The 24,693-nt window shown below is 41.8% G+C and overlaps 1 protein-coding gene and 1 pseudogene across 1 annotated transcript in view; both read right to left on the bottom strand.

Annotated features, from left to right (window-relative positions):
- Positions 1-5,414: 5,414 nt before the first annotated feature.
- Positions 5,415-24,693, bottom strand: part of LOC145406749 (uncharacterized) — a 73,877-nt gene continuing 54,598 nt past the window's right edge. The window contains exons 5-6 of the mRNA XM_080277848.1: positions 9,732-11,550; positions 5,415-5,464 (exon numbers count right to left, since the gene is read on the bottom strand). Coding sequence (XP_080133974.1) covers positions 5,415-5,464; positions 9,732-11,550 — 1,869 coding nt within the window. The remainder of the gene's footprint in view (positions 5,465-9,731; positions 11,551-24,693) is intronic.
- On the bottom strand, positions 13,601-13,719 carry LOC145406944 (5S ribosomal RNA; annotated as a pseudogene).

Genomic DNA, 24,693 nt, shown 5'->3' with positions numbered 1-24,693 from the left:
GATGTGATAGGAAGCGTTACAAGGAACACGCTGAGGTGGTTTGGCCATGTGGAGAGGATGGAGGGTGAAAGACTGATGAAGAGAGTGTATGTGAGTGAGGTGGAGGGGGGAGGAGGGAGGGGGAGGCCAAGGATGAGATGGAGGGATGGGGTGGAGAGGTATATGAGAGAGGGGGGTGTAAGTTGGGAGCAGGGCAGTGAAATGGTGGGGGACAGGGCAACTTGGAGGCAATTTGTTTGTGGCCACCCCAAACGGGATTGAGGCGTCTGGCAATAGATAGATAGATAGATAGATAGATTATTACCACCCAGCATTATTATTGTAATTATTATTATTATTATTATTATTATACCCCCCTGGGGGTAGGGGAGTTTTTCAAGAATACTCCCCCAGTATCCCTGCTTGTCGTACAAGGCGACTAAAAGGGTTGGCGGAGGGTTAGTGCCCCTCCCCAAAAAACAACTAACTAAAAAGTAGAACAAGAAGCCTCGGACAAGGACTGACCAAAAGATGACAACCCAGGACCAGACAAAAGAGATGGTAATTGCAACATGGAATGTAAGAGGTGTGAATGATGAGGTGAAAGAGAGAGAGATTGTCCAGGTGCTTGAGGGTGCAAAAGTTGATGTATGTGGAGTAACTGAAACTAAATGGAGAGGTGAGAGAATGGGAGTATGGATGGGGTATATGTGCAGGAGTAGGTGAGAATGAGAAGGCAAAAGAAGGAGTGTGTATAGTTGTGAGTAAAAGATGGAAGAAGAACATAAGAGAGTATGGACCAGTTGGGTCAAGGATTTTGTGGGTAAGATTGAAAGTTAGAATACAAATGTGTGTGATTGTGTGCATGTATGAGCCAACGCAAGATCATGCAAGCAGAGTGAAAGAAGAGTTCTTGACAAATGTGGAAGTGTGCATGGAAAAGTTTGGAAGGAATGAGAGAGTGTTTTTGATCGGTGATATGAATGGTAAAGTAGGGAATGTGAAGGAGGATGGAATAGTTGGTGAGTGGGGTGTGCCTGCTGAGACAGATGAGAATGGTAGTGCGTTAGTGGACATTTGTGCTGGGAGGGGGTTGGTGATAGCCAATACCCTCTTCAGGCATAAAATGATCCACAGGTATACATGGTGAGTGATGAGAAGGGTGGGTGGTGAACTGAATGAAAGGAGGGCAATGACTGATTATGTGTGTGTGGATGAAAGGATCCAAAGATGTGTAATGGATGCAAGAGCTTATAGAGGTTGGGGGAGTGGACTTTCTGACCACTACTTGGTGGTGGCCAGAATCAAGATCCAAATAAGATGGAGAAATAGAAGGGAAAGACGGGAAGAAGGAGTATTTGCAAGGAGAGTGGAAAGGTTACAAGAGGATGAGAAAAAGGCGGAACATAAGAGAGAAGTGGAGGAACGATTGGCCAAATATGAATTGGAGCAAATGAGGGAAGGTGTGTGCAGGATATTCATAGAAGAAATATGTGCAGCATGTGATGTGGTGTGTGGGATGAAGAGAAGACGGAGGGGGGTGCAAGGAACAGCATGGTGGAATGAAGAGGTGAGACAGGCTGTGGCACAAAAGAAGAAAGCATACAATGAATGGATGAGAAATAGGAGCGTGGAAGAAGCAGAGATGCGGAAGAGAGAGTTATATGTAGAAAGGAAGACAGAGGTGAAAAGATTAGTAAGAGAGAGTAAGATGAGAGTGGATGAGGAATTTGGAAGGAATTTGAGTGTAAAGTGGAGGGACTGCAAGAAAATGTTCTGGAAAGAGGTGAAGAGAGTAAGACAGGGTGGAAGTGAAGTTAGCAGGGGAGTGAAAGATAAAAATGGTAGATTACTAGTGGAGAAGGGAGAAAAAGTGAGCAGATGGAGAGAACACTTTAAGGAACTGTTGAACATAGAGGATGGAAGTAAGACGAGCATAAGTGGCTGGGGAATGGCTGGGAGACGGAAGGGGTGAGAAAACAGGAAGAAATCAGTACGATAGAAGTTGTGAAGGCAATGAAGAAAGATAAATTGGGGAAAGCCCCAGGAATTGGTGGAGTGTGTGGTGAAATGCTGAAGCATGAGGGATAGTAGTAGAATGGATGTGGAAGATGTGCAGATTGGCCTTGGAGGAAGGTAGAGTCCCGGAGGATTGGAGGTCAGGTATAATTATTCCCTTGTACAAAGGAAAAGGGGAAAAAGAAGTGTGTGGTAATCATAGGGGCATTTGTCTTCTTAATATAAAAGGAAAAGTGTATGGTAGGATACTTACTGACAGACTTAGAGAAAGAACAGAGGAATTAGTTGGAGAAGAACAGGGAGGCTTTAGGAAGGGAAGAGGTTGTATGCAGCTTTCATGGATCTGGAGAAAGCATATGACAGGGTGGATAGACATGGATTGTGGAAAGTATTAAGAATATATGGAGTAGATGGAAAGTTATTAAATGCTGTGAAGAGTATGTATGCTGGTGCTAAGGCTGCAGTGCATGTGGATGGTGAACTGAGTGAATTTTGCTCTTTGAAGGTTGGGTTGAAACAGGGATGTGTCATGTATCCATGGTTGTTCAGTCTGTACATGGATGGGGTAATAAATGAGGTACAAGGTAGGGTAGTGGATGTTGGAGTGGCCCTGGTGAGAGAGGGTAGTGTTTGGAAACTCCCTGTACTGTTGTTTGCAGATGATACTGTGTTGTTGAGTGAAGACGAAGGGGAGCTGTAAGGCTTGGTGGATGAGTTTGGGAGAGTGTGTAAGAAACGGAATCTAAAGGTGAATGTAGGGAAGAGTAAAGTGATGGTCTTTGAGAGAGGTGAAGTCAGTGAATGTACAGCGAGGTTGGATGGTGAGGAATTGGATAAAATGTGAGTATGTTTAAGTGCTTGGGTAGTGTGATGAGTAAGGATGGAGGTTTGGAGGGTGAAGTGCTTGAAAAGGTACATCAGGGAAGAAAGGTTGCTGGTTCCTTGAAAGCAGTGATAAGAAACAGGGAAGTGAGCATGGAAGTAAAAAAGTTACTACATGACAGTATTGTGATACCAACTCTAACCTATGGAAGTGAAGCTTGGACGTTGTTGGAAGGACTCAAGTCAAGAGTGAGAGCTGTGGAATTGAGTTATTTAAGAGGAGCCTGTGGAGCCACATGGAGAGACAGGCTGACAAATGAGCATATAAAGGAGTGTTGTGGTGTGGATGTGGATGTGATAGGAAACATTAGGAGAAATACACTGAGGTGATTTGGCCATGTGGAGAGGATGGAGGGTGAAAGACTGACGAAGTGAGTGTATGTGAGTGAGGTGGAGGGAGGGAGAGGGAAGGGGAGGTCGAGGATGAGATGGAGGGATATGGTGGAGAGATATATGAGAGAGGGGGGTGTGAGTTGGGAGGAGGGCAGTGAAATGGCAGGGGACAGGGTGACGTGGAGACAGTTTGTTTGTGGCCACCCCGAGCGGGACTGAGGTGTCTGGCAATAGATAGATAGATAGACAGATTATTATTATTATTATTACTGGTAGGTGGTGGCGCTCACCATCCACTTATTCGATGTAGCGCTGCTCTCGGGTGTCTGCCCTTTCCTCTCCTCCACCCTTCTTTCCTTCCATCCTCTTCTGTCTTTGTTTCCTTCATTCTTTCGTCGTCCTTCTGCTTACAGGTGACTTTACAGTCCCTCTGCCTTTCTTTCCTTCATTCTTTCCTCTTCTTTCTGCCTGACAGTGACTCTACACTGAGTGACAAGCCAAGTGGTTTCCTGTACACCAGGAAACCATTTTGTATGTTGGGTGGTAACCATTTAACCAAATTTTGGTGCCTGGTGGTTTAGTGGGTTATTACAGCGCTCCAATCGGACTGAGACAGTGCAGGTTTATGTCCAAGGGGTGGTTGGGGTTTATTGCACACATAATGCCACTCAGGGATGAGCGAGGCTGGTCACTCTCATCTTTAGTGTCAGGACCAACTTGCCTAGCCCTGGGCTCCTACGTCAACTCTGGATTGGATGATGGATGGATGGATTGATGGATGGATGGATGGATTATTATTATTATTATTATTAGGTGGGGGTGCTCACCATCCACTCACTCAATGTAGTGCTGCAGGTGTCTGCCCTTTCCTCTCCTCTCTCCATTCCTTCCATCCTCTTCCGTCTTCCTTTACTTTATTCTTTTCTTGTCCTTCTGCCTATGGGTACCTTTACACTTCCTCTTCTGTCTTTCTTTCCTTCATTCTTTCCTCTTCCTTCTGCCTGTGGGTGACTCTACACTGAGTGACAAGCCAAATGGTTTTCTGTACACCAGGAAACCATTTACTACGCTGGGTGGTAACGATATAAACAAATTTTGGCGCCTGGTGGTTTAGTGAGTAATTATTGCGCTCCAATCGGATTGAGCCGGTGAAGGTTTATATCCAAGGGGTGGTTGGGGTTGATTGCTCATGTAACACCATTCAGGGATGAGTGAGACTGGTCACTCTCATCTTAAATGTCGGGACTAACTGCTTAGCCCCAGGCTCCTATGCTCCTCATGGGGCAATATAGGATTGGATGATGGATGGATGGATGGATGATTTTTATTATTATTATATCACGCACTCACTCAATGTTGGGATGCCCTGATGCTCTCAACACTGAGTGACAAGCTAAATGGTTTCCTGTACCCAGGAAACCATTTACTATGCCGGGTGGTAACCATATAACCAGGGTTTTTGGTTGGATTAAGTGTCCCCCAGATTCCCCTGTCTAAAATCACTTAATCATGGCAAATGTTTCAGACAGCCTCAGTGGGACCAATACCTGCCCATGGCCCCAAGTAAATGGGCAGATTCGCATGGTCTTGTGAAATGTGAGAGGTGTGAATGAGGAAAGCAAGAGGGTGGAAGTGGTGAATGAGTTCTAGAGTGCGAGATATGCCGTGATGGCATTGCATGAAACAAAGATGAAAGGGTGTGACGTGGAGTGGGAGGGTCAGAAATGTATAAGAACAAGAATGCATGGGCAAGGAAGATGTAAGGAAGGACTTGCTTTGTTGATGAATGAGGTGTGGCTGAGTGGAATGAGAGATTACAAATGTGTCAGCTCAAAATGTATGTATGTCAAGTTCAAGTTTGTGACAGTGGCAGTGATTGTAGTGTATCCACCATGTGAGGACAGGAGTGAGAGAGAGAAAGACAGGTTTTGGGATGAGCTGGATGAAGCAGTGGGAGAAATGCCCAGGAGTTATAAAGTGATCGTAAAGGGCAATATGAATGGAAGAGTAGGCACTGGTGCTGAGAATGACATGATAGACTGCAATGGAGTACCCGGAGAAAATGATAATGGGAAGTGACTGAAGGATATGTGTCAGGAAAGGAGGTTCTGCATATGTAACTCGTATTTCAAACAAAAAAATGCACATAAATATACATGATATAGAGGGAATGAGGATCGTGCTGAATGGAGCCTGATTGATTACGTGCTCGTAGTGAGGTCAATGCTGGAAATGGTTGCTGATACAAGGGCTGTGAGAGAACGATGCGGAGGTCTGTCAGATCATATGATTGTGGTATGCAAGATCAAGCTGAGAGGAGTGAGGGGACCAGGAGAGAGAGGAGCAGTCAGAGAGAAAGACTGAAAGTTAAGAAGCTGAGGATCAAAGAAACGGCAGATGAATACAGGACCAAAGTAGGAGAGGAGTTGTAATCAGTGAATTGGAATTAAATGGATCTGGACAGCCTGTGGAATCCTTATAGGGATTGTTTAGTTAGGAATGCTTATGTGGTGTGTGGTGTGGCAGCAGTAATAACAAAGACGAAAGGTACGGCTTAGTGGGATGAAGTGGTTAAGAAAGTGGAGGAGGAAAAGAGGAAGAAGTGGCTACAGTGGTTACAGGACAGGGGTTCAGTTGAAATAAGAACTGAATATACTGAAAGCAAAAAGCATGTTAAGAGACTAGTAATGAGACTAGTGAAGAGGAAAAAGAGGGAGGTAAATGATGATCTCATGAATGCAAATTACTATGAAAACAGGAAGTTATTCTGGAAAGAGGTGCAGAAATGTACAGTAGAAGTGACGGCGGAAAGAAATGTGAACGTGTGAAGGATGTAAGTGGTAGATTATTAACTCATGGGGATGAAGTATGGACCACATGGAATGAATATTTTGAAAGCCTGATGAATGAGAATAGTGAGAGCAGAGCCATTGTTAACATGATTGGTTCTGGAAGCGTGCAGAGAAGGAATGAAGTCCCAGGAAACATGAAACTGGCACAGGTGAAGAACACTGTGAAGTGGCTGAAAAATGGGAGAGCAGCTGGGGTTGATGAGGTGTATGCAGAGATGATTAAGTGTAGTGGAGATAGCGGAACGAAGTGCTTGTTGGAGATATGTAAGAAGGCATGAATGAGTGATTTTTTGCCAGCAGAGTGGAAAAGGCTGTGATTGTTCCCCTGTACAAAAATAAAGGTGAGCGAAGTGAGTGCAAGACTTATCGTAGCATGAGTTTATTGAGTGTTGTGGGAAAGGTATATGGAAGAATTATTATAGAGAATGTAAGAGAGATATCAGAAGTCCTAGTGAGCGATGAACAGGGTGGCTTTAGGAGTCGCAAAGGATGTGTGGATCAAATATTTGCAGTGAGACATATAGTGGAGAAGGCTTGTGAGAAGGACTATAAGGTGTTTATGGCATTTATGGATCTGGAAAACGTATGCGACAAAGTAGACAGAGAAGGACTGTGGAAGGTTTGGCGCATGTACAGTGTAGTTGGTAAACTGCTAGATGCCATCAAGAGTTTTTATGATGGTAGTGAGGCATGTGTAAGAGTAAATGGGCATCTAAGTGAATGGTTCACGACCAATGTGGGTGTGCGACAAGGCTGTGTGATGTCCCCATGGTTGTTAAATATATATATGGAAGGGGTGATCCATCCATCCTCATCTAATCCTACATTGCCCCATGAGAAGCGTAGGAGCCCAGGGCTAGGAAAGTTGGTCCTGGCATTTAAGATGAGAGTGACTAGCCTCACTCATCCCTGAGTGGCATTACGTGAGCAATAAACCCCAACCACCCCTTGGATATAAACCTTCACCGGCTCAATCCGATTGGAGCACCTTTATTACCCACTAAACCACCAGGAGCCAAAATTTGGTTATATGGTTGCCACCCAGTATAGTAAATGGTTTCCTGGTGAACAGGAAACCATTTGGCTTGTCATTCAGTGTAGAGTCACCCACAGGTAGAAGGAAGAGGAAAGAATGAAGGAAAGAAAGACACAAGAGGGAATGTAAAGTCACCCGCAGACAGAAGAAAAAGGAAAGAAAGACAGAAGAGGATGGATGGAAAGAAGGATGGAGGAGAAGAAAGGGCAGACACCCGAGAGCAGCACTACATCAAGTGAGTGGACGGTGAGTGCCCCCACCTACCACAATGAGAGGAGTAAAAACATGAGTAATGGAGAGGGATGGCACTGGTAATGAATGGTGATGGATGGAGTATCTCAAATTTGTTGTATGCTGAGGATGCAGTGCTGCTTGCAAATACTGTACAAGAATTCGGTAAACTAGTGCAGAGTTTTGCTGATGTCTGTGAGTGTCGTGCCTTGAGAGTAAACGTAGAAAAAAGTAGAGTGATGGTAGTCGAGAGAGTAGGTGACTCCCCATGTGATGTTACAATGAATGGAGAGAGACTGGAATTGGGGAGAGTTCAAATACCTGGGTACAGTGATAGAAAATAGAGGAAAATGTGCAAAAGTGGAAAGCAGAGTGACACAAGGAAGGAAAGCAGCTGGTGCAAAGAAAGCCATGATAAGAAACAGAGGCCTGAGTGTTGCAGCTGCATGAGGATTACATGATGTAGTGTTAGTGCCAACTTTAACATATGGGTGAGAGACTATGGTGTGGCATGAAAATGGAAGTCTAGAGTGTAAGCAGTGGAGATTTTACTGCTGAGGAATATATGTGGAGTACAGAGAGTGGATAGGATATGAAATAATGTGATCCGTGAAAGATGTGGAGTGAGGAAGTCTGTGGACACCAGAATCAAAGAGTGTACTGAGATGGTATGGTCATTTGGAGAGAATGGATAACAATACAGTGGTAAAAAAAAAAGGTATATCTGAGCAAATTTGACGGAGAGAGGAGGCGAGGTAGGCCAAGGAGAAGGTGGAGGGATATGGTGGATTTGTGTGTGAGGAAGAGAGGTATGGAAGTCGACGAGGCTTGGGGACTGACAAGAGATCGAGCTGGCTGGATGAATGTTGTGAGAGGAACTGCACAATCAGGGATTTGGCACCTCTTTTTAACATGACAGCGTTTGGACTGACTGTATCGGATACGTTTATGTGAAGCTAGAGAATGTGGTGAAAGTTTTTCAGCGTATCAGATACAGCCAGGATTCCGGGGACTTGAATGATGGGTGAATGGAAGCATGGCTCATTGGATTTGGCAAACTTGGGCTGTCTGGATGTTGCTACTCCTCACTCTGCCCTAGGATGGGAAAGGAGGTCCGCATGATGATGATGATAATGATGATGTTAGTTATTATTATTAGTAGTAGTAGTAGTACTAACCAGTATAACACAGGAATCAGTTTCCCAGAGTGCAAGACAGCATTTGGCACACCACTTAATGTACAGTCACCAAAAGACAGTTCTACATTTCTTCAAAGTGTAACATTTGTACTTCTTTATTATCATATTCACACAGTACTTAAACAGGAGAAGCACAGGACAAGGATTTGGAACCACCTTTTTACCCTGGTGGTCACAGGACTAACTCTAACTGATGGGTAATGAGACATGAATGTGTTGATTATGCCTGTGAGACAGTCAGGATTCTGGAGACCGGACAGTGAGTGACTGAGTGTGTAGCCCATGACAGTTAGTTCTTGTATCATAGTTTTCACTTTTCTTACTTTCTGAGCTCTACCTCACCCCATCTTTGAGTGGAAAAAAGAAAAAAAGATATGATGATAACAACAATAATGACAATGACACGACAGTGTACTATCAACACATCACTCATTTTTCTGGGAGAGTAAGTGCCATAACCAGTCTCTCAAAAAATACACAATACAGTATTTACAAAGTTAACACTTCTGGCCTTATTTAAAACACTACTCTCCTCTTCTTGCTCACTGAACATCATACAGGTGAATGTCCAGAATGAAGCTCTCCTGAACATTAGTATTACCTTACCTAGCAACATAACTTCTACAATAAAGTTCTCTGCCAAACATCATTAGTACTAAAAATTTAAGCATAATGCCATAAAATTGTAGGACACTCAGAAACTCACATCCAATAATGTTTCTTCAATATACAGTATGCATTAAGTATGATAAGCTTTAAATGAATCAAAGCTGGCTCCTTTAAAAGCTTTGCTTGCCATGATCAAGGACTCTTCATCATGTCTCTCTCTGCCCTTCTTCCACTTACCATGGTTCCTTCTTTGATGTGATTCCCTGCCACTTCTCCCATGTAACCCTTTATCTGGTTCCCTATCAAATCCCCTGCCCTGTCCTCCACTGAAATTCTTATCTTGTCCCCCATTAAATCCCCTGTTTTGTTCCCAGTTGAACCTCCTTCCCCATCCACTATCAAACTTTCTGCCTCTTCCCCTACCATACTCACTGCCTTGTCTCACATTACAGTTTCTTTTCCTGTTCCATCCCATGCCCCTGCCCTCTCCTCCAGCAAATCCCATTCCTCTGCCTCGTTTCTCAGCAAGTTCCAATCTTCTGCATCGTTTCGCAACAAGTCCCTTGTCCGTTCTACTTCCTTGTCTCTTACCCGCATTCACTTCTCGCTGTGTGTTGTCTATCTTACCATGACTGAGAGGGATTTGGAAACTGGGGCAGTCAGGGTCAATTATGTCCTGACTTGGGCTGATTTCTGTGTTATGATCCAGCTTAATTGACTCTGAATCTTTTGGCACTGGTTCCTCTCCCATATTACCACGCTGGCCATCTCCCATATTCAGCGAAGACTCTGTTTCAACCTGTCCTAAGACAGACTCTTCATTTTCTATTATGATTTTATTATTTACAGTTTCTGGATAGGCTGTTCCTCTACTGCCCGACACACTTGCAAACCTGGACTCTTTGACCCTAAAGATTCTATTTCCAGCTGTGATGTTCTTGAGTATTTGTTCAATAGGTCGGGTCCTTCGTTGTTTGCGGCTCTTCAGAGATTCCACTTCTTCTGGATCTGCTGCTGATTCTGCAAATGTTATGATATCTCGCTGTTCCCAGTTTCCTCTGTTACTTTCTTCAACTTCATGCACATCATTCTCCTCCCTGTAAACTTTGCTGTGGTCCTCACTCATTCCTTCCTCATATCTACCAGTATTTTGTTTATCTTTCTTCTTTTTATCTATTTTTATTTTTACTTCTTGTAATGGCTGCTCTTCATCTTGGCTGGAGTCTGAATCCACACAAGATTCTATTTCTTTTACCACTTTTGCTACACACAATTCTAATTCTCTCAACAGCTGCACTATCCTTTCCTTCTTCCTTTGTCGTTTACTAGGTGGCCAATCTGTGTCACTCTTAGCACCATTTTCTAATTCATTCTGACCTTTTGCACTGATACAGTTAGTAATTTCTGGTTTCTTCCTTTTAATTACCAACTTCTTTTCTGCACATGTTGATTCTATTTCTAATCTCTGTAGAGGATTTTCAGCAATATTCTGAATGGCACTGCTATTCTGAAGCCTTTCTTTTTTCTTTTTGTGTTTTCTATCAGCTGATACTCCTTCATTAACCTTTCTCTTCTTTTTGTTTAAACTATTAGCAGTGTTCAAAGTTGCTTCATTTAATGAGGATTCTGCATCAGAAATCACATCAGCCTGCTCCTGGTTAACAGCAGTCCCTATCTCCTGGCTACTGTTCAAAACTTCACTCTTTCCCTTATATATCTTGTTTTTTTTGTTCCCCTCATCATTTTCCTCATCTAGTTTTGGGTGCACTACACAGGTATTAACTTTAAGGGAACTAATGGTTACTTCATTTTCAGGTTTCTTTTGGGAGGCTTCACTGTCCAATAGCATTACATATTCATTTACAACTTCTTCTTCCTTATGATTTTCCTTTTTCTTCTTTTTCTTTCCCAGATTATTTTCCTGATTCAGTTCTGGGTACACAACAGGTACTTCAGGGGAGCTTATGGCTGCTTCCACTTTATTTTTCTTTCTCTTTTTTGAAGTGTCATAATCAGCTGTCAGCTGATTTTTGCTGAAACTTTGTTCATCTTCTCGGAATTTAATTGCTTCAGTTTCTGTCCCTGATCCCCTTTTTTTACTGTGTCCTATACATTCTAGCTCATTAGTATAGTCAATATGCTTCTCAATTTCATGAAGGTCATTCTCACTGTTGTAAAGTGAAACAGTATTGCCACCTACTTCTTGTTCTTGCTTTGGTTTATCCTTTTTCTTCTTCTTCTTTTTCTTCATTTCTTTTTCTGCTGACAACTGTTCACAATTATCACTACTGGTACCTCCAGTTTCAAGAGCAAAATCTGAGTTTTTCCCTCTATTCTCCAGTTCTTGTTTTTCTAAGTTTACTGCAAACCCTGCTTTCTTCAATGCAGCTAACAGCTTGGCAAAATGCTCCTGCAACATCAAAATATTTCTTATTAGTAGTGGAATATTTCAACACCTGGAAAGCTTATAAACTTCCTGCTGCAGAACCTGTAATGCAAATACACTACACTGTGGCAGGATGGAAAACAAAATTGTCTGGAACAATATATCATTGTGTTTAATGCAGTATGATAAAAACCAAGAAAGAAATGCCACCATGGTAGATAAAGAGTGAATGTAACATTGATTTAGAGTAAAAGTTACCAACAACTACCTTACACTAGTAACCAGTCATTATAAGATTTATCAAAGAATAATCATTTAGAAGATGTGACAGATACAGTATTACAACAGTTACATGATCTGGCAAAATAAAAGTAGCATATTTTTCACAGTTTAAGGGGTACATAGAGAAGCTGTTTGGAATGAGGGAAATGGTGAAGGAACAAAACTACAAAAATTTTAACAATAACGGTATGTGAGATATTTAAGGATCTGAAAAAATATCCAAGGCTAATAAGGTGAGAGATTGTGGAAGGAATTGCATATGCTGTAATGTAAATGAATAGTGTACAAAAATTATGACTGCTGTGGTAATCCTTTACAATAATAGTAAGGCTAGTGAAGCATGTGTGAGAACTATTCCCTCACTAAGGAGAATTTCACCTGAGCTGAATATCTTTGTCCGGCATTAGCCTGAAAATACAAATTACATCCTAATGCTGAATGCATTATTAAGTTTTCTAATTCCTTCATCCCAAAAGATCTCTCCCTAGCTATCTAAAAGTGCCTGGCATCAACCAGAATAAAAGATCAAGTACTGTACTGTATATCCTTAAATGGAGAAATGAATTCCCCGAGCTAGACATCAAAGGTCATATAGCCCCATTAGATTACAGGAGGGAGCTACCCCTCCCAGCATGGCAGACCTGGGCGTGGCTTGAACCCGCGTTCCCCCGATCACGAGCCAAAAGCTCTAAAACTGAGCTACTGTGTCCCCCGTACATCTTTAAGATAAAAGTGTTCATGGAGGTTTGAGTGAATGGCTCAATATACTGCTAACTACTGGTATGAGGCAAGGGTGTGTGATGTGTCTGTGGCATTTTATAGTGGGGCTGCCAGTTTGGCGTTAAAGAGTTTGGCGGATTTCAGTATGGCGACAGGTTAGAAACTTCTCATGTCTGCCAGTTTGGTGAGAAAGCCTTCACTTTGACAGCTGATCTGGTCCTGGTTCTGGTTCTGGTTGGGGAATCTGCCTTTGCAACGGCCTCCCCTACTGAAGTTTAGTTATGCTGAGTTTGTGTTTTTCTCTTACTTTTTCTTTTTATCAGAATTCATACAGAAGGTTATTCTTTACACCCCTTGGCAGAATTAGTTTTGTCTCCAAATCCAATGCACATCCAGACTGGCAGCCATCTTTGTAATTGGTCCCCACCACTGTGAATGCCTTGCACCCTTGGCCTTGACCAACTAAATAAAGGCCCTTAGGAGAGGGGTGAGGGAGGCAGAGAGAGGCTCGAGGCGAAGAAGAGAACAGTGATGACAGTGGAGAGGAAAGTGAGGATATTGACAATGCAGCAGTCACCCAGGAAAACAGTCGGCCTATAACACTTACTACTTCGGCCCAATAAAAGACTCATAAATATGCTATTAGTAAGTTTATTTCCTTTATGTATTTACATTGTTATTTATTTTATCGTTCAAAAATAATGGGTTAGAAGTACAAAAATAGCTCAAAAGTTTTACTTTTGGGTGACCAAAGATTCCTGTGAATTTTTCCCATCAGAAGTTTGCCTTCATTTCAGAGGGTTTCAGTTTGGCAAGGTTTTTTCAGACTACTGTGGTCACCAAACTGGTGGCCCCACAGTATATGCATTAGGGGTTGTAAAAAGGATCAGAATATATATACTGTATGTATATATATATATATATATATATATATATATATATATATATATATATATATATTCATTCATTGCCAGACGCCATGTATCCCAAACGGGGTGGCCAAGGGCTTAGAGTTAATTGTTTTACAGGGAGGGGCACTAATCCTCCACCAACCCCACTTGACACATAGGGATGCCAACAGCATCTGGTGTTCCCAGGCGGTCACCCATCCAAGTACTAACCAGACCCAACGTTGCTTACCTTCGCTGATCGGATGGGAAGTGGTGTACTCAACGTGGTAAATATATATATATATATGTATATATATATATATAATATATATATATATATATATATATATATATATATATATATATATATATATATATATATATATATATATATATATATATATATATATATATATATATATATATATATATATATATATATATATATGTATATATATATTTGGAGCCTCTGTGGTACAGTAGTAGAGTGTGCGTCTCGCACGCTGGTGAGCGGGGGTTCGCCTCCCCGCCAGAGTTGTAAAAACTTTGGGAAGCGTTCACCACGCCACTGACCACTTTGGCGGACACAAGGGGTGCTGTGGTTGAACCAGTGTCGCATACTAGTATGCTTGCACCCAGTCGGCTTAAGGCGGGCCGATTACACTTGGCTCACAGACTACACACACATCCAAGGCCACTCCAACACTACAATTACACTCACAAGCACTTCTCACCCTACATACAGTTTCTACCAGACAGCCTAAGCCACTTGGTAGAGATACATTGACTGTATCATCCCTGCTTCGGTAGGGATAGGCCGGTCCTGCAGTGGACCTCAACGGCTGATGATGATGATGATGATGATGATATATATATTTGTATATATATATATATATATATATATATATACAGTAACCCCTCCAATATCCGGATCAATAGAGCCATAGGCAGGTCCGGATAGTGGTCCTGTCCGGATATTGGGCCCCAGCTTATGGACTTGTACTTATGGACCCTAACTCTGAAAAACACCTATACAACTCCCTCTGGACATGCATTGCACCTATTTAAGACCCAAATCACACCAATAAGGGACATAAAAGACTGAAATAAATGCAAAAGAACCATAAAATGAGGTTTTAGAGGTGAGTTTATACAATATTAAACATTCTGGGTACTTACAAGTCCCTTGCTCTTGGACTGGTTTGAACCGCCAGTTTGCAGTCCACAGTTAATCCTCTGCACTCTAAATTCTAATTTCTTAACACTGCACAACACTGTAAATTCCTGTGTGTTCTAGTGGCAAGGTATTGCAGTTTATTCACTGTTTATTCACAAAAAACAAGCACCTGTGGCTTGCACTGTTATGAGTATCTGCTCTCCATCGGAGTTAAGCTGTGACTGTTGATGTTGGTGGGGCAACAGAGTTGCCAGATCGCAACAGCCACATTACCAATCTCCTCAACTTTCATTGTCAAATATAACTTTTCATTACCAAATTCGTAAAGCTAGCATATATTCTTCACTAATTATATATACAAGTGGAAATACATGTAATCACTCTCCTTATAACTAACACCATGTTGATTATTTTCACACTATGTAGGGTAGCAGATTAATCAAAGAGAGCAAACATTCCACCATCTCCATCCTGTGTATCCTCATACATGTGAAAAATCCATTTGGTAATGTATTATTCTAATGCATTACCAAACGAATTTTTCATTACCAAATTGGCCCACATTTGGTAATGAAAAATACCAAATGGCAACCTGACAGGGGAGGGGGGAGGGGGAGGAAGGAAGGGGTGAAGGGACCATGGTGTAACAGCTGTTTGGCGCCAGGCGGGAATTTCAAATTATGGGAGGGAAAAAAAGTCAGATTTTTTTTTTATTTTTTGCGGTTTTTGGCCCATTTTGGGAATATTGGATCCCAGGAGGATTATGTCCGGTTAGTGGGGATGTTCGGATATTGGGCGTTCAGATATTAGAGGGATTACTGTATATGTATATACACTCAATCCTCGTAAACAGCGTGTTTATAATCCACGGATTCGTAATCCGCGGCAAAGTGGCTGTCAGACTGCCGGCACCCTTAAACCGCTGTTAAGTCACGAAAATCGCGGACCTAGGCACCGAAGTGGGCCTTTTCCAAGGAGAATCGTAAACCGCGGCATTCAATTTGATAGCCGTGACCCAACAACCAATCACCACCCATCCCCGGTGGCAAGTGTGCATACTAATGCCGCCATGTTATCGTTGTTCTGCCCGCCAACCCGCACAGTTCAGAGCATCACCGTGCGGTACGAGAGCTACCTGCCTTTTTTTGTGCACTTTCCCCCTACCTCCTACCTTCCATGGCCCCTCCCGAACCCCAGGGCTCTAAGCCCTGTGGCATCAAGAAGCAGCCGCCGTTTATCGTACAGTCAATGTTTGGAGCTCATTTGTCGTGTTGAGAAGGGAGAGAAGTTTGCAAGCCTGGCGAAAGAATATGGGAGGAACGAGTCGACCATAAGGACGATCTACAAAACCAAGGAGAAACCAAAACAAAACCAGGCAGACTTTGAGGGCTTCCTGAGGGAGGCTGAGGAACTGGGGAAGGGAGAACAGCATGAGGGAGCACCCCCACCTCATGCTGAGAGGTTCTAAGTTCTTCCCAACACAACCCCACTTCATTCACTTAAGCAATATCGTCATAGGATTAAGGTGAGATCCCTTAAACTTGCTTATTTATATTAAATACATGCACTGAATATTCCTAAATATGTATGTTTGTGTTTGATGGTGCCTAGATAGGTGTAGGTAGGGTGCTTTTGGGGGGTGGTTGGCCAAAGTCCAGACCTTAATTAGTTTTTCACATAAGAGTTATTATTTATAAACCGCGGAATTTGTAATCCGCGGCAGTGGTCCAGACCCAAATTGCCGCGGTTTACGAGGATTGAGGGTATGTATATATATATATATATATATATATATATACTGTATATATATATATATATATATACTGTATATATATATATATATATATATATATATATACTGTATATATATATATATATATAAATATATATATATATATATATAATGTGTATATATATATATATATATATATATACATACTGTATATAATTACGTAAGAACACGGGACACACGGGAGTCAAGCGGGGGTCAGGGAGGGTGGGAGGATGGGGAGGGAGACAACCAGGGGTGGGGGAGAAAGACAAATGTGGGTAGGAGAGGGTGGGGGGACAGGGAAGGAGACAAGAAAGCCAAACTGTTCTATCTCCCCCCCCCCCAACTCACTCACTCATTCACACTTACCACACTCTCACTCACTCACCACTCACACACACACACACACACACACAAAGGTCGTCAACAGAGACGGAGCTCTTCCTGGATCGTGGGGAAATAATCGCTGAATCAGCCACGAAAAGGAGACCAGCCTATTGTGATTATGTGAATGGGTGCATGAGTGGTGGTCCCGTTAGACAAGTTAAAAAAAAAAAAAAAAAAAAACACGTTTCGGTCATAAAGTGTACAAGATACAATGGAAACAGAAAGTTTCCAAATGGTTGCATCATGGTGGAGAGGGACGGTGCTTTGTTTACAATTGGTAAGGGGGATTTTGTGGGCTTCTCTGAAGATGATGTGGGAAATGGAAGAACTAAGCTGAACCAAACAAGGGTAGCAGGAGTAGAGAAAACGGCAGAGAGGAATGTCCAGGGGTTAAAGAAGGTATGTGTAGTAATTAGAGAGTTGCAGGAACAGACCTTAGGGCAGAAGAAAGAGATCAAAGGTCTACAGAATAAAAGGTCTACAGAATAAACTGGAAAAAGTTTGCACATGCAGTGATGAACAAGAAAGAGAAGTCACAGCATTAAAAGTGAGTAATGAATCTGCCTCAAATGAAATAAAACAGCTCAAGAGGGACAATAAAAGGTTGGAAGAAGAAATGGACAGGATGAAAAGCAAACTTGATGAAGATGAATCCAAATCAAGGCTGCAAGATGAGCACATTAAAGAAATCAAGGAGCAACATAAGGGGTGGAAGAAAATGTAAATTTGAGAGAGATTACAGAACAACAAAGCAAGGAAAAGGTGGAGAAGGAAGTGGTTAGGGTAATGAGAATCTTCAGTCCGGGATGTAGCAGCTAAGAAAAAATGTGTAACAATTTCAGGACTAAAAGAAAAACATATGACAGTAAGATTAGAATGAGAAAGAGAAGAACTAAGTAAGGTTAAAGAAATAATATCAGTAGTTATGGAGGGTAACAACGAAGCTCAAGAAGAGACTGAAGAAGTGTTTAGGTTAGGAAAGTACAAGGAAGGAGGGGTGAGGCCATTGAAGGTAAAGTTTAAGTCCCAGATAATGGTAAATGAAATCATTAGAACATGGAAATTATCAGACAAAGAGGGGTTCAAAAATGTTTGGATAAGGAGAGATGCAAATGAGATAGAAAGAGCTAAAATAAAGGAGTTATTAACCCCAACACCGCGGGCATGTTTACCAATGTTTTGCGTGTGCCGCGGGGTTATTCGGGCTCCGACAGACTCTCAAAAAATATTTGCCAAAAATCAGTTATTAGTCCTAGAATATTAAAATTACATATGCTTATGGCACATACCTTCAGCTTTCTCCTGGAATGTTTGTTGTGCCTTCGTCGGTTACCGTAGGACTTGTGGAGACCTCTGAAGTTGGGTAACAAAGTCTCCACTTTACACTTCCCGACAACCCGTAATATGATTACCACAGCCAGATATTAACACTATAAACACTATTCTATGATTTTCAAGTAGTTTGGGATCCATACTCCAAAAAAAAACCCACTGTGAAAGCAATGAAAATTACGAGCGCGTCTGACCGTCGCACTTGCGCTAGTTCGCTCTTGGTACCCTGTCATTTATTATTCATAAAACCCCTCACACTTTATATTTCTATTACTATATAACACTTATATATATCTACAGTCTTTATCCATAAGTTTCCTTCAGTAGTATTAGTTTATTGTCACTGTAGGGATTCAATTTCTTTCAGTAAAATACGTAGCATTCACTTTCTCGTCCTGTATACTAGCATTGAGAGTGAATGTCACTTTCACCTTCACTCTCATAACTCATAGTATTCAGACATGCTAGAGTGAAACTTTCACTTTCATTACTCCTAGGGTATATACTCGTATTCTTATAACACTACTCATTTACATTTCTATTTACTTTCTCTATTTTATTTACGTTATTTACATTTCTATTTTATTTACACTGTGTTATGCACTGTCACTTGAAGTAACTTATAAAACTATTTTCCACTGTTCACATATATTTACATTCATTACTTTCACTTGCTGTTTACACATTATTTACAATTCCACTTGCACTGTTTTACTCAATATCAATTTATTCTTTTATCAATTGTCAGCCCTTTACCTCTTTCCACACGAGGATTAGTAGGGGGTAAAGGTTACAGGGCCCTTTGCATAGGGGTGAAAAGTCCCTGAAGCTAGCAAGAGCGAACAGACGTACCTCCACATTGGAAGATGAGAGTGAACTGATAAGGGTGGGCCGGGGTGGTGGCCTACCTAGGGAAATGCATTACTGCCAATGTTAGCCTCTTGACACAGCTAATATATAGTAGTGAAATGATTGGCAGGAAATCTAGACAATACATTTTAAATTAGGTAGTTCCAGGTAAATGTAAATATCACTTAGGCTTCTCCTTTCCCTCATTATATGTATATTTATTACGAAAATAGATTATACGGCATATTTCAAGGGGAAATAAACAGCGAAAATTAGCGAACGAGTGCACGTGAGGTGTTGTCAGGTGATAATTAGCCAATTCCAGGTGTATGGCACTCTCACTTACCTTATTTCTTTCTTGTATATATTATTTGGTAAAAGAATAGGGCATAGGGCTTATTTCAATGGATGAAATCAGTGAAATATTCCAGGGAAGATTTATTTAGCGTAGCACGGCCGGGCAGGCGAGAGGATAGGGTAATGGAGGGGGGGATAGGGAGGGGAGTCAAGAACAGGGAGAAATGGCTGAATTGTCAACAATGGATGGGAGTACAGATGAGATTAGGAGTGCTGACTAGTGTTGGACATTGGCAGTACTGATAGATGATACAAGCCCCCACTTGGAAGCCCGGGTGAATTCAAAATAACACAGAATCACAAAAGCGACGCCCCGCGGTATGATCCCTTGCTCCCAAGCGTCACGAAAGTGATGCCCCGCGGTTAAGGGGTTAAAGGAAGCAAAGGAAAAAAACGAACAGAGAACGGAGGAAGAGAAGACAGTGTTTTATTGGAGAGTTATGGATCAGAAATTGAGGAAGTGGTACCAACGGAGAGAAAGAGAGAAGAGTGTATAAAAAACAACAACAAAAAGTTTGAAAGTGGCACATACTAATGCTGATGGTTTAATATCGACAAGGTTAGAAATCAACAATTTTTTGAGAGTACATGAACCTGATGTCATGTGCTTTGTAGAGACCAAGTTGAGAGAAGATATTGATGTTCTTATGGGAGATGGTAAATACAAACTGTGGAGAAGAGACAGAAAAAACAGGAGGAGGAGTGATGATAGCAGTAAAGAACAATATAAATACAGATTCTGTGGAAATGGGAGAAGGTAGGGATGAGGTGATAAATACAAAATTAGAAACTGGGGAGAATGGCAAGAGAGATACAGCAGTAGTGTATGTTCCCCCTAAGACAAGAGCATGGAATGATGATGAATACCAGATGTTGTCAGACATGGCTAGTTATCTACAGAAAGTGATTGAGAAAAGCGACAATATAATTTTAATGGGTGACTTTATTTGTAATGAGGTGAACTGGGAGGAATGGGACTCAGGCAGTGAAGATTTGTGGGGCACTATATTGTTAAATATAACAATGAACAATGTGATGATGCAGTGGGTCAAAGAAGAGACTATTCCGAGGTGAGGACACACCAGCAAGATTAGATTTACTGCTAACCAAAGAACATGACGTAACTGAATCTCTGAAATATCTGTGTCCTATGGGAAAAAGTGATCATGTGGTCACTGAGTTTCCAGATGATAATAGGGAACATGGTACCAAGAGACAAGCTTTATAGACATGGAAGATACAACTTCGGGAAAGCAAACTTTACAGGATTGAGAAAATTTCTCAAAAATGCAGACTGGAGAAAATTCAGAGAAACAAGAGAGATACAGAGGAAGTGGGATATCTTTCTAGACCTCTGTAATTCGGGAGTGGAAAAATATGTGCCAAGAGTAAGGGGAAAGAAAACAGGAAAAAGGAGTGGTTTTACAGGTGTATAAGCAAGAAAAAAAAAGAGAGGGACACGGCATGGAACAACTGGAGAAAGAGAGGTAATAACAAAACAAGGGAAGAATACAAAAGAACTAGAAATGAATATACAAGAATATGTAGAGAGGAAGAAAGGAACTTTGTAAAATGTATAACAGACAAATGTAAGGATGAACCCAAACTGTTTTACAGATCTGTCAGTGGCAAACTGAACCAAAACGAAGGAATCACCAAACTGAAAACAGAAGGAGAGATCTATAAAGATGCGGCAATGCAAGCTGAAATAATGAACGTATGTTTCCAATCAGTTTTCACTAACAAAAGAGAGTTTGTGGAAGGGGAGGAAGTGACTAGAAATATGGTGATAAAAGTTATAAAAGTGGAAGTACAGGAAGTATATAAACTACTGGAAACTCAAGATGTAAGGAAAGCCCCAGGACCAGATGGAATCTCTAATTGGGTACTGAAGGAATGCAGAGAACAACTGGCAGATAAGATTCACAGTTTAAGTGTCTGTTCTCTGGGAGAGGGGAAAGTGCCTCAAGAATGGAAGAGGGCAAATGCGGTACCAATTTATAAGGGAGGAAACAAGGAAGAACCCCTGAATAGACCAGTATCCCTAACCAGCATGGTCGCAAAATTGTGCAAGAGAATCCTGAAAGATAAATGGATAAAATATCTGGAAGAGACGAATATTTTGGCTGAAAGTCAGTTTGGATTCAGAAGTGGAAGGTTGTGTGTTTCCAACTTGTTGAGCTTTTACTCAAGAGCGATTGACATGCTACAGGAGAGAGACGGTTGGGTAGACTGTGTGTATTTAGATTTGGAGAAGGCCTTCGGCAAGGTACCCCATAAGAGACTAATGTGGAAATTAAAGCATACAGGAGGACTGAAGGGAAACCTACTGGAATGAATGAGGACTTATTTGAGAGACACACAAATGAGGACAGTAATAAAGGCCATGGAGAAGGTGGAGAGATATGGCTGATGAATGTGTGATGAAGAGAGGTTTGGAAGTTGGTGAGGCTAGGGAACTGACAGGAGATACAGTAGAGTTGGCTGGATGAATGTTGTGAGGAGAAGTGCATGATCAGGGATTTTGGCACCCCATTTTAACGTGGCAGCATCTGGATTGACGCTATTGGATACGATTATGTGAAGCTACAGAACGTGGTGAATGTTTTTGGAGTATCCGATAGAGCCAGGAATCTGGGGGCTTGAATGATGAGTGAATGGAAGTGTGGCCCATTGGATTGGGCAAATTTGGGCTGTCTGGACATTGCTACTCCTCACCCTGCCCTAGGGTGGGAATGGAGGTCCAGATGATGATGATGATGCATAAAGGACAGGATGTCTGGATGGAGGGAAGTAACAAGTGGAGTCCCACAGGGCTCGGTGTTGGGGCCAGTAATGTTCCTGATTTACGTAAATGATATGGTAGATGGAGTGAACAATTATGCAAGTCTGTTTGCTGATGATGTAAAGATCTTACGGAAGGTAGAGGTTGAGGAGGACTGTAAAATGCTGCAGGAGGATCTGGATAGGATACATGATTGGAGCCGGATGAGGGAAATGAAATTCAATGGAAAGAAATGTAAAATATTGGAATTGGGTAAAAGTAGCAAGAGGCCATCACTGAATTATTTGATGGGTAATGAACCAATCACAAAAGCGAGAGAAGAGAAAGATTTGGGAGTGCTGGCCCAGGATAGTTTGTCACCTGAAAAACATATTGAGACAGTTAGAGAGACGTATAAACTCTTGACTAACATAAGGGTAGGATTTCATTACATGGATGAGGAGATGATGAAAAAATTGATAGTGGCCATGATCCACCCCAGGTCAGAATATGCAGCAGTATTGTGGTTCTCACACAAAAAGAAAGATATAAACAAGATTGAGAGAATACAAAGAACAGCAACCAAGATGGTCCCCTGTTTGGCAGATCTGTTGTACAGAGAGAGGCTGGAAAAGCTGGATTTGCCTTCCTTAGAGGAAAGGAGACAGAGGCGACATGATTGTAGTGTTCAGGACCATGATGGGAGTAGATAAAATCGACCAAGAAGATCTGTTTGTATGGGATGAGAGAGTAACAAGAGGACACGGAATGAAACTGAAGAGGCCAAGCTGCTTGAAGGATATCAAGAAACATAGTTTTCCTTATAGATGCACAGACCTGTGGAATAGCCTGGACAAAGGGATCGTCCAGTCTAAAAACTTAAATTGAGTTTAATGCAAAATTTGACTTATTGAGAAACAGAGACGGGACCCCATGAGCATAGCTCATTTCTTGTATATCACAATTAGGTAAATACAATTAGGTAAATACACACACACACACACACACACACACACACACACACACACACACACACACACACACACAATACAAGCAGAAGTGGGGGAGGGTGGGGGGGTGGAGAGGGAGAAAATCATGGGTGGGGAAGGGGAGGGAGACATCCCTAGACAGTGCTGGGTGTGGTGGGGGATGGAGGGATAGGGGGGGATGAGAGGGGACGGAGGGAGGAAAGGAGGACCGCGAGTCTCTCGTTTCAAACCTAAGGAGAGGCAGGGTGTTGGACTAGAGAAGTGGAATGTCAGACTACTGAGGTGATGGACATTCATATTGTTCAGATTGTGGGCATATTCCTCTATTTCTTGTGTTAGGTTTAGCGAGGCGCCAGTTAACAGGGTATGGGTGTATTATAAAACTTTTAAAACATCAGCTGAAAAATTACATGGCTTATTATTACTGCCTGCCATTATCTCTAGACCATACAGAAAAATGAAAAGTATATCTAAGTACTGTAACAAGTAGCTGCACTGTACTACTGCTATAGCACTGTATCCACATTCTTCAAGATGCAGATAAGGTTATTCAGTATGCAAGACATTACTCAGTATGCAAAATCAATCAAGGTCAATTCTATATAGAGTTAGGTGGTTTCATACAACAAAAAACATACATAGCCATGGTTTATTATCTACAGTATCAACACCAGTGGTAAGTACTGTACTGTGATTCCTAACTTCATAAAATCATGCAGACTACTGTACATCAATACTTAGGCCGCTTTCACACGAGGCCACCGGTGGCTGCAATTAGTTGCCTCCCATAGTTTTCAATGGAGCCTTTCACACAAGGCCACTGCGGTTGCCCGGCCGGCAACCAGCTCCCGGTGGTGGCTTGCTCATGCAACTAGTGTCCGCCACTGGTGGCTGCTGCCACTCGCTGTAAAGCATCGTTTCAAATCGGAGCTTTCATACGGTGCCACCAGTTGCCACAAGCACGGCAAGGAGAAGGAGCTCTTCCTGTGATGCCATTCTTTCAACTGAGAACTGTGCCAAGGAGTGGCTTGAGTTCAGTGGAGGACACTAGTTGCCGACCCCTTCACAATGGGCCACCAGTGGCGGCCTCGTGTGAAAGTGGCCTTAAACTCTCACCATTATCCACTGATTCAAAACACACACAGACAAGTGAAAGCCTATGTGACTATATACTGAATACAAGCTGGGAAGAAGGCAATCTCTGAAATTATATCCAACTGGGTAACACTATAATTCTGATTGTAATTTAAGCTCATAATAATACAAAACTACAACCTGATTTTTTTGGGCCATCCTTTAGAAAGATCCTTTTTATGTTTGAAGATCTCTTTTATGTTTGACTTTCTTCATGATTATTTTTTTTTTCTTCTTAATCTTTTTTTTTTGTTACACAAATGATTTGATTATCAACGTACTACTTATTATTGTTTTCACTAATATGAGTGTATTCTTCTACCACATCTTTCTTTTTTCATTTTCACAATGAACTGATGCATCTACATTTCCTGAGCTATCCCCCATTGCTGCATCACTTTTTCTTTTTCTTATGCTTCTTACTAGGAACTGAAACACCAGCAACTTCTACATGGCTTTCGTCTATTAAAAGATGCTTATCATGCCTCTTCTTTTTCTTCTTCTTTTTCCTGTCA

This window comes from Coenobita brevimanus, chromosome 71 (genome assembly GCF_032717465.1).
Source record: "Coenobita brevimanus isolate Jiangsu-jjx chromosome 71, ASM3271746v2, whole genome shotgun sequence".
NCBI lineage: Eukaryota > Metazoa > Arthropoda > Malacostraca > Decapoda > Coenobitidae > Coenobita > Coenobita brevimanus.
Note: the sequence above shows the minus strand (reverse complement) of the source record. Positions and strands in the feature narration are given on the sequence as shown.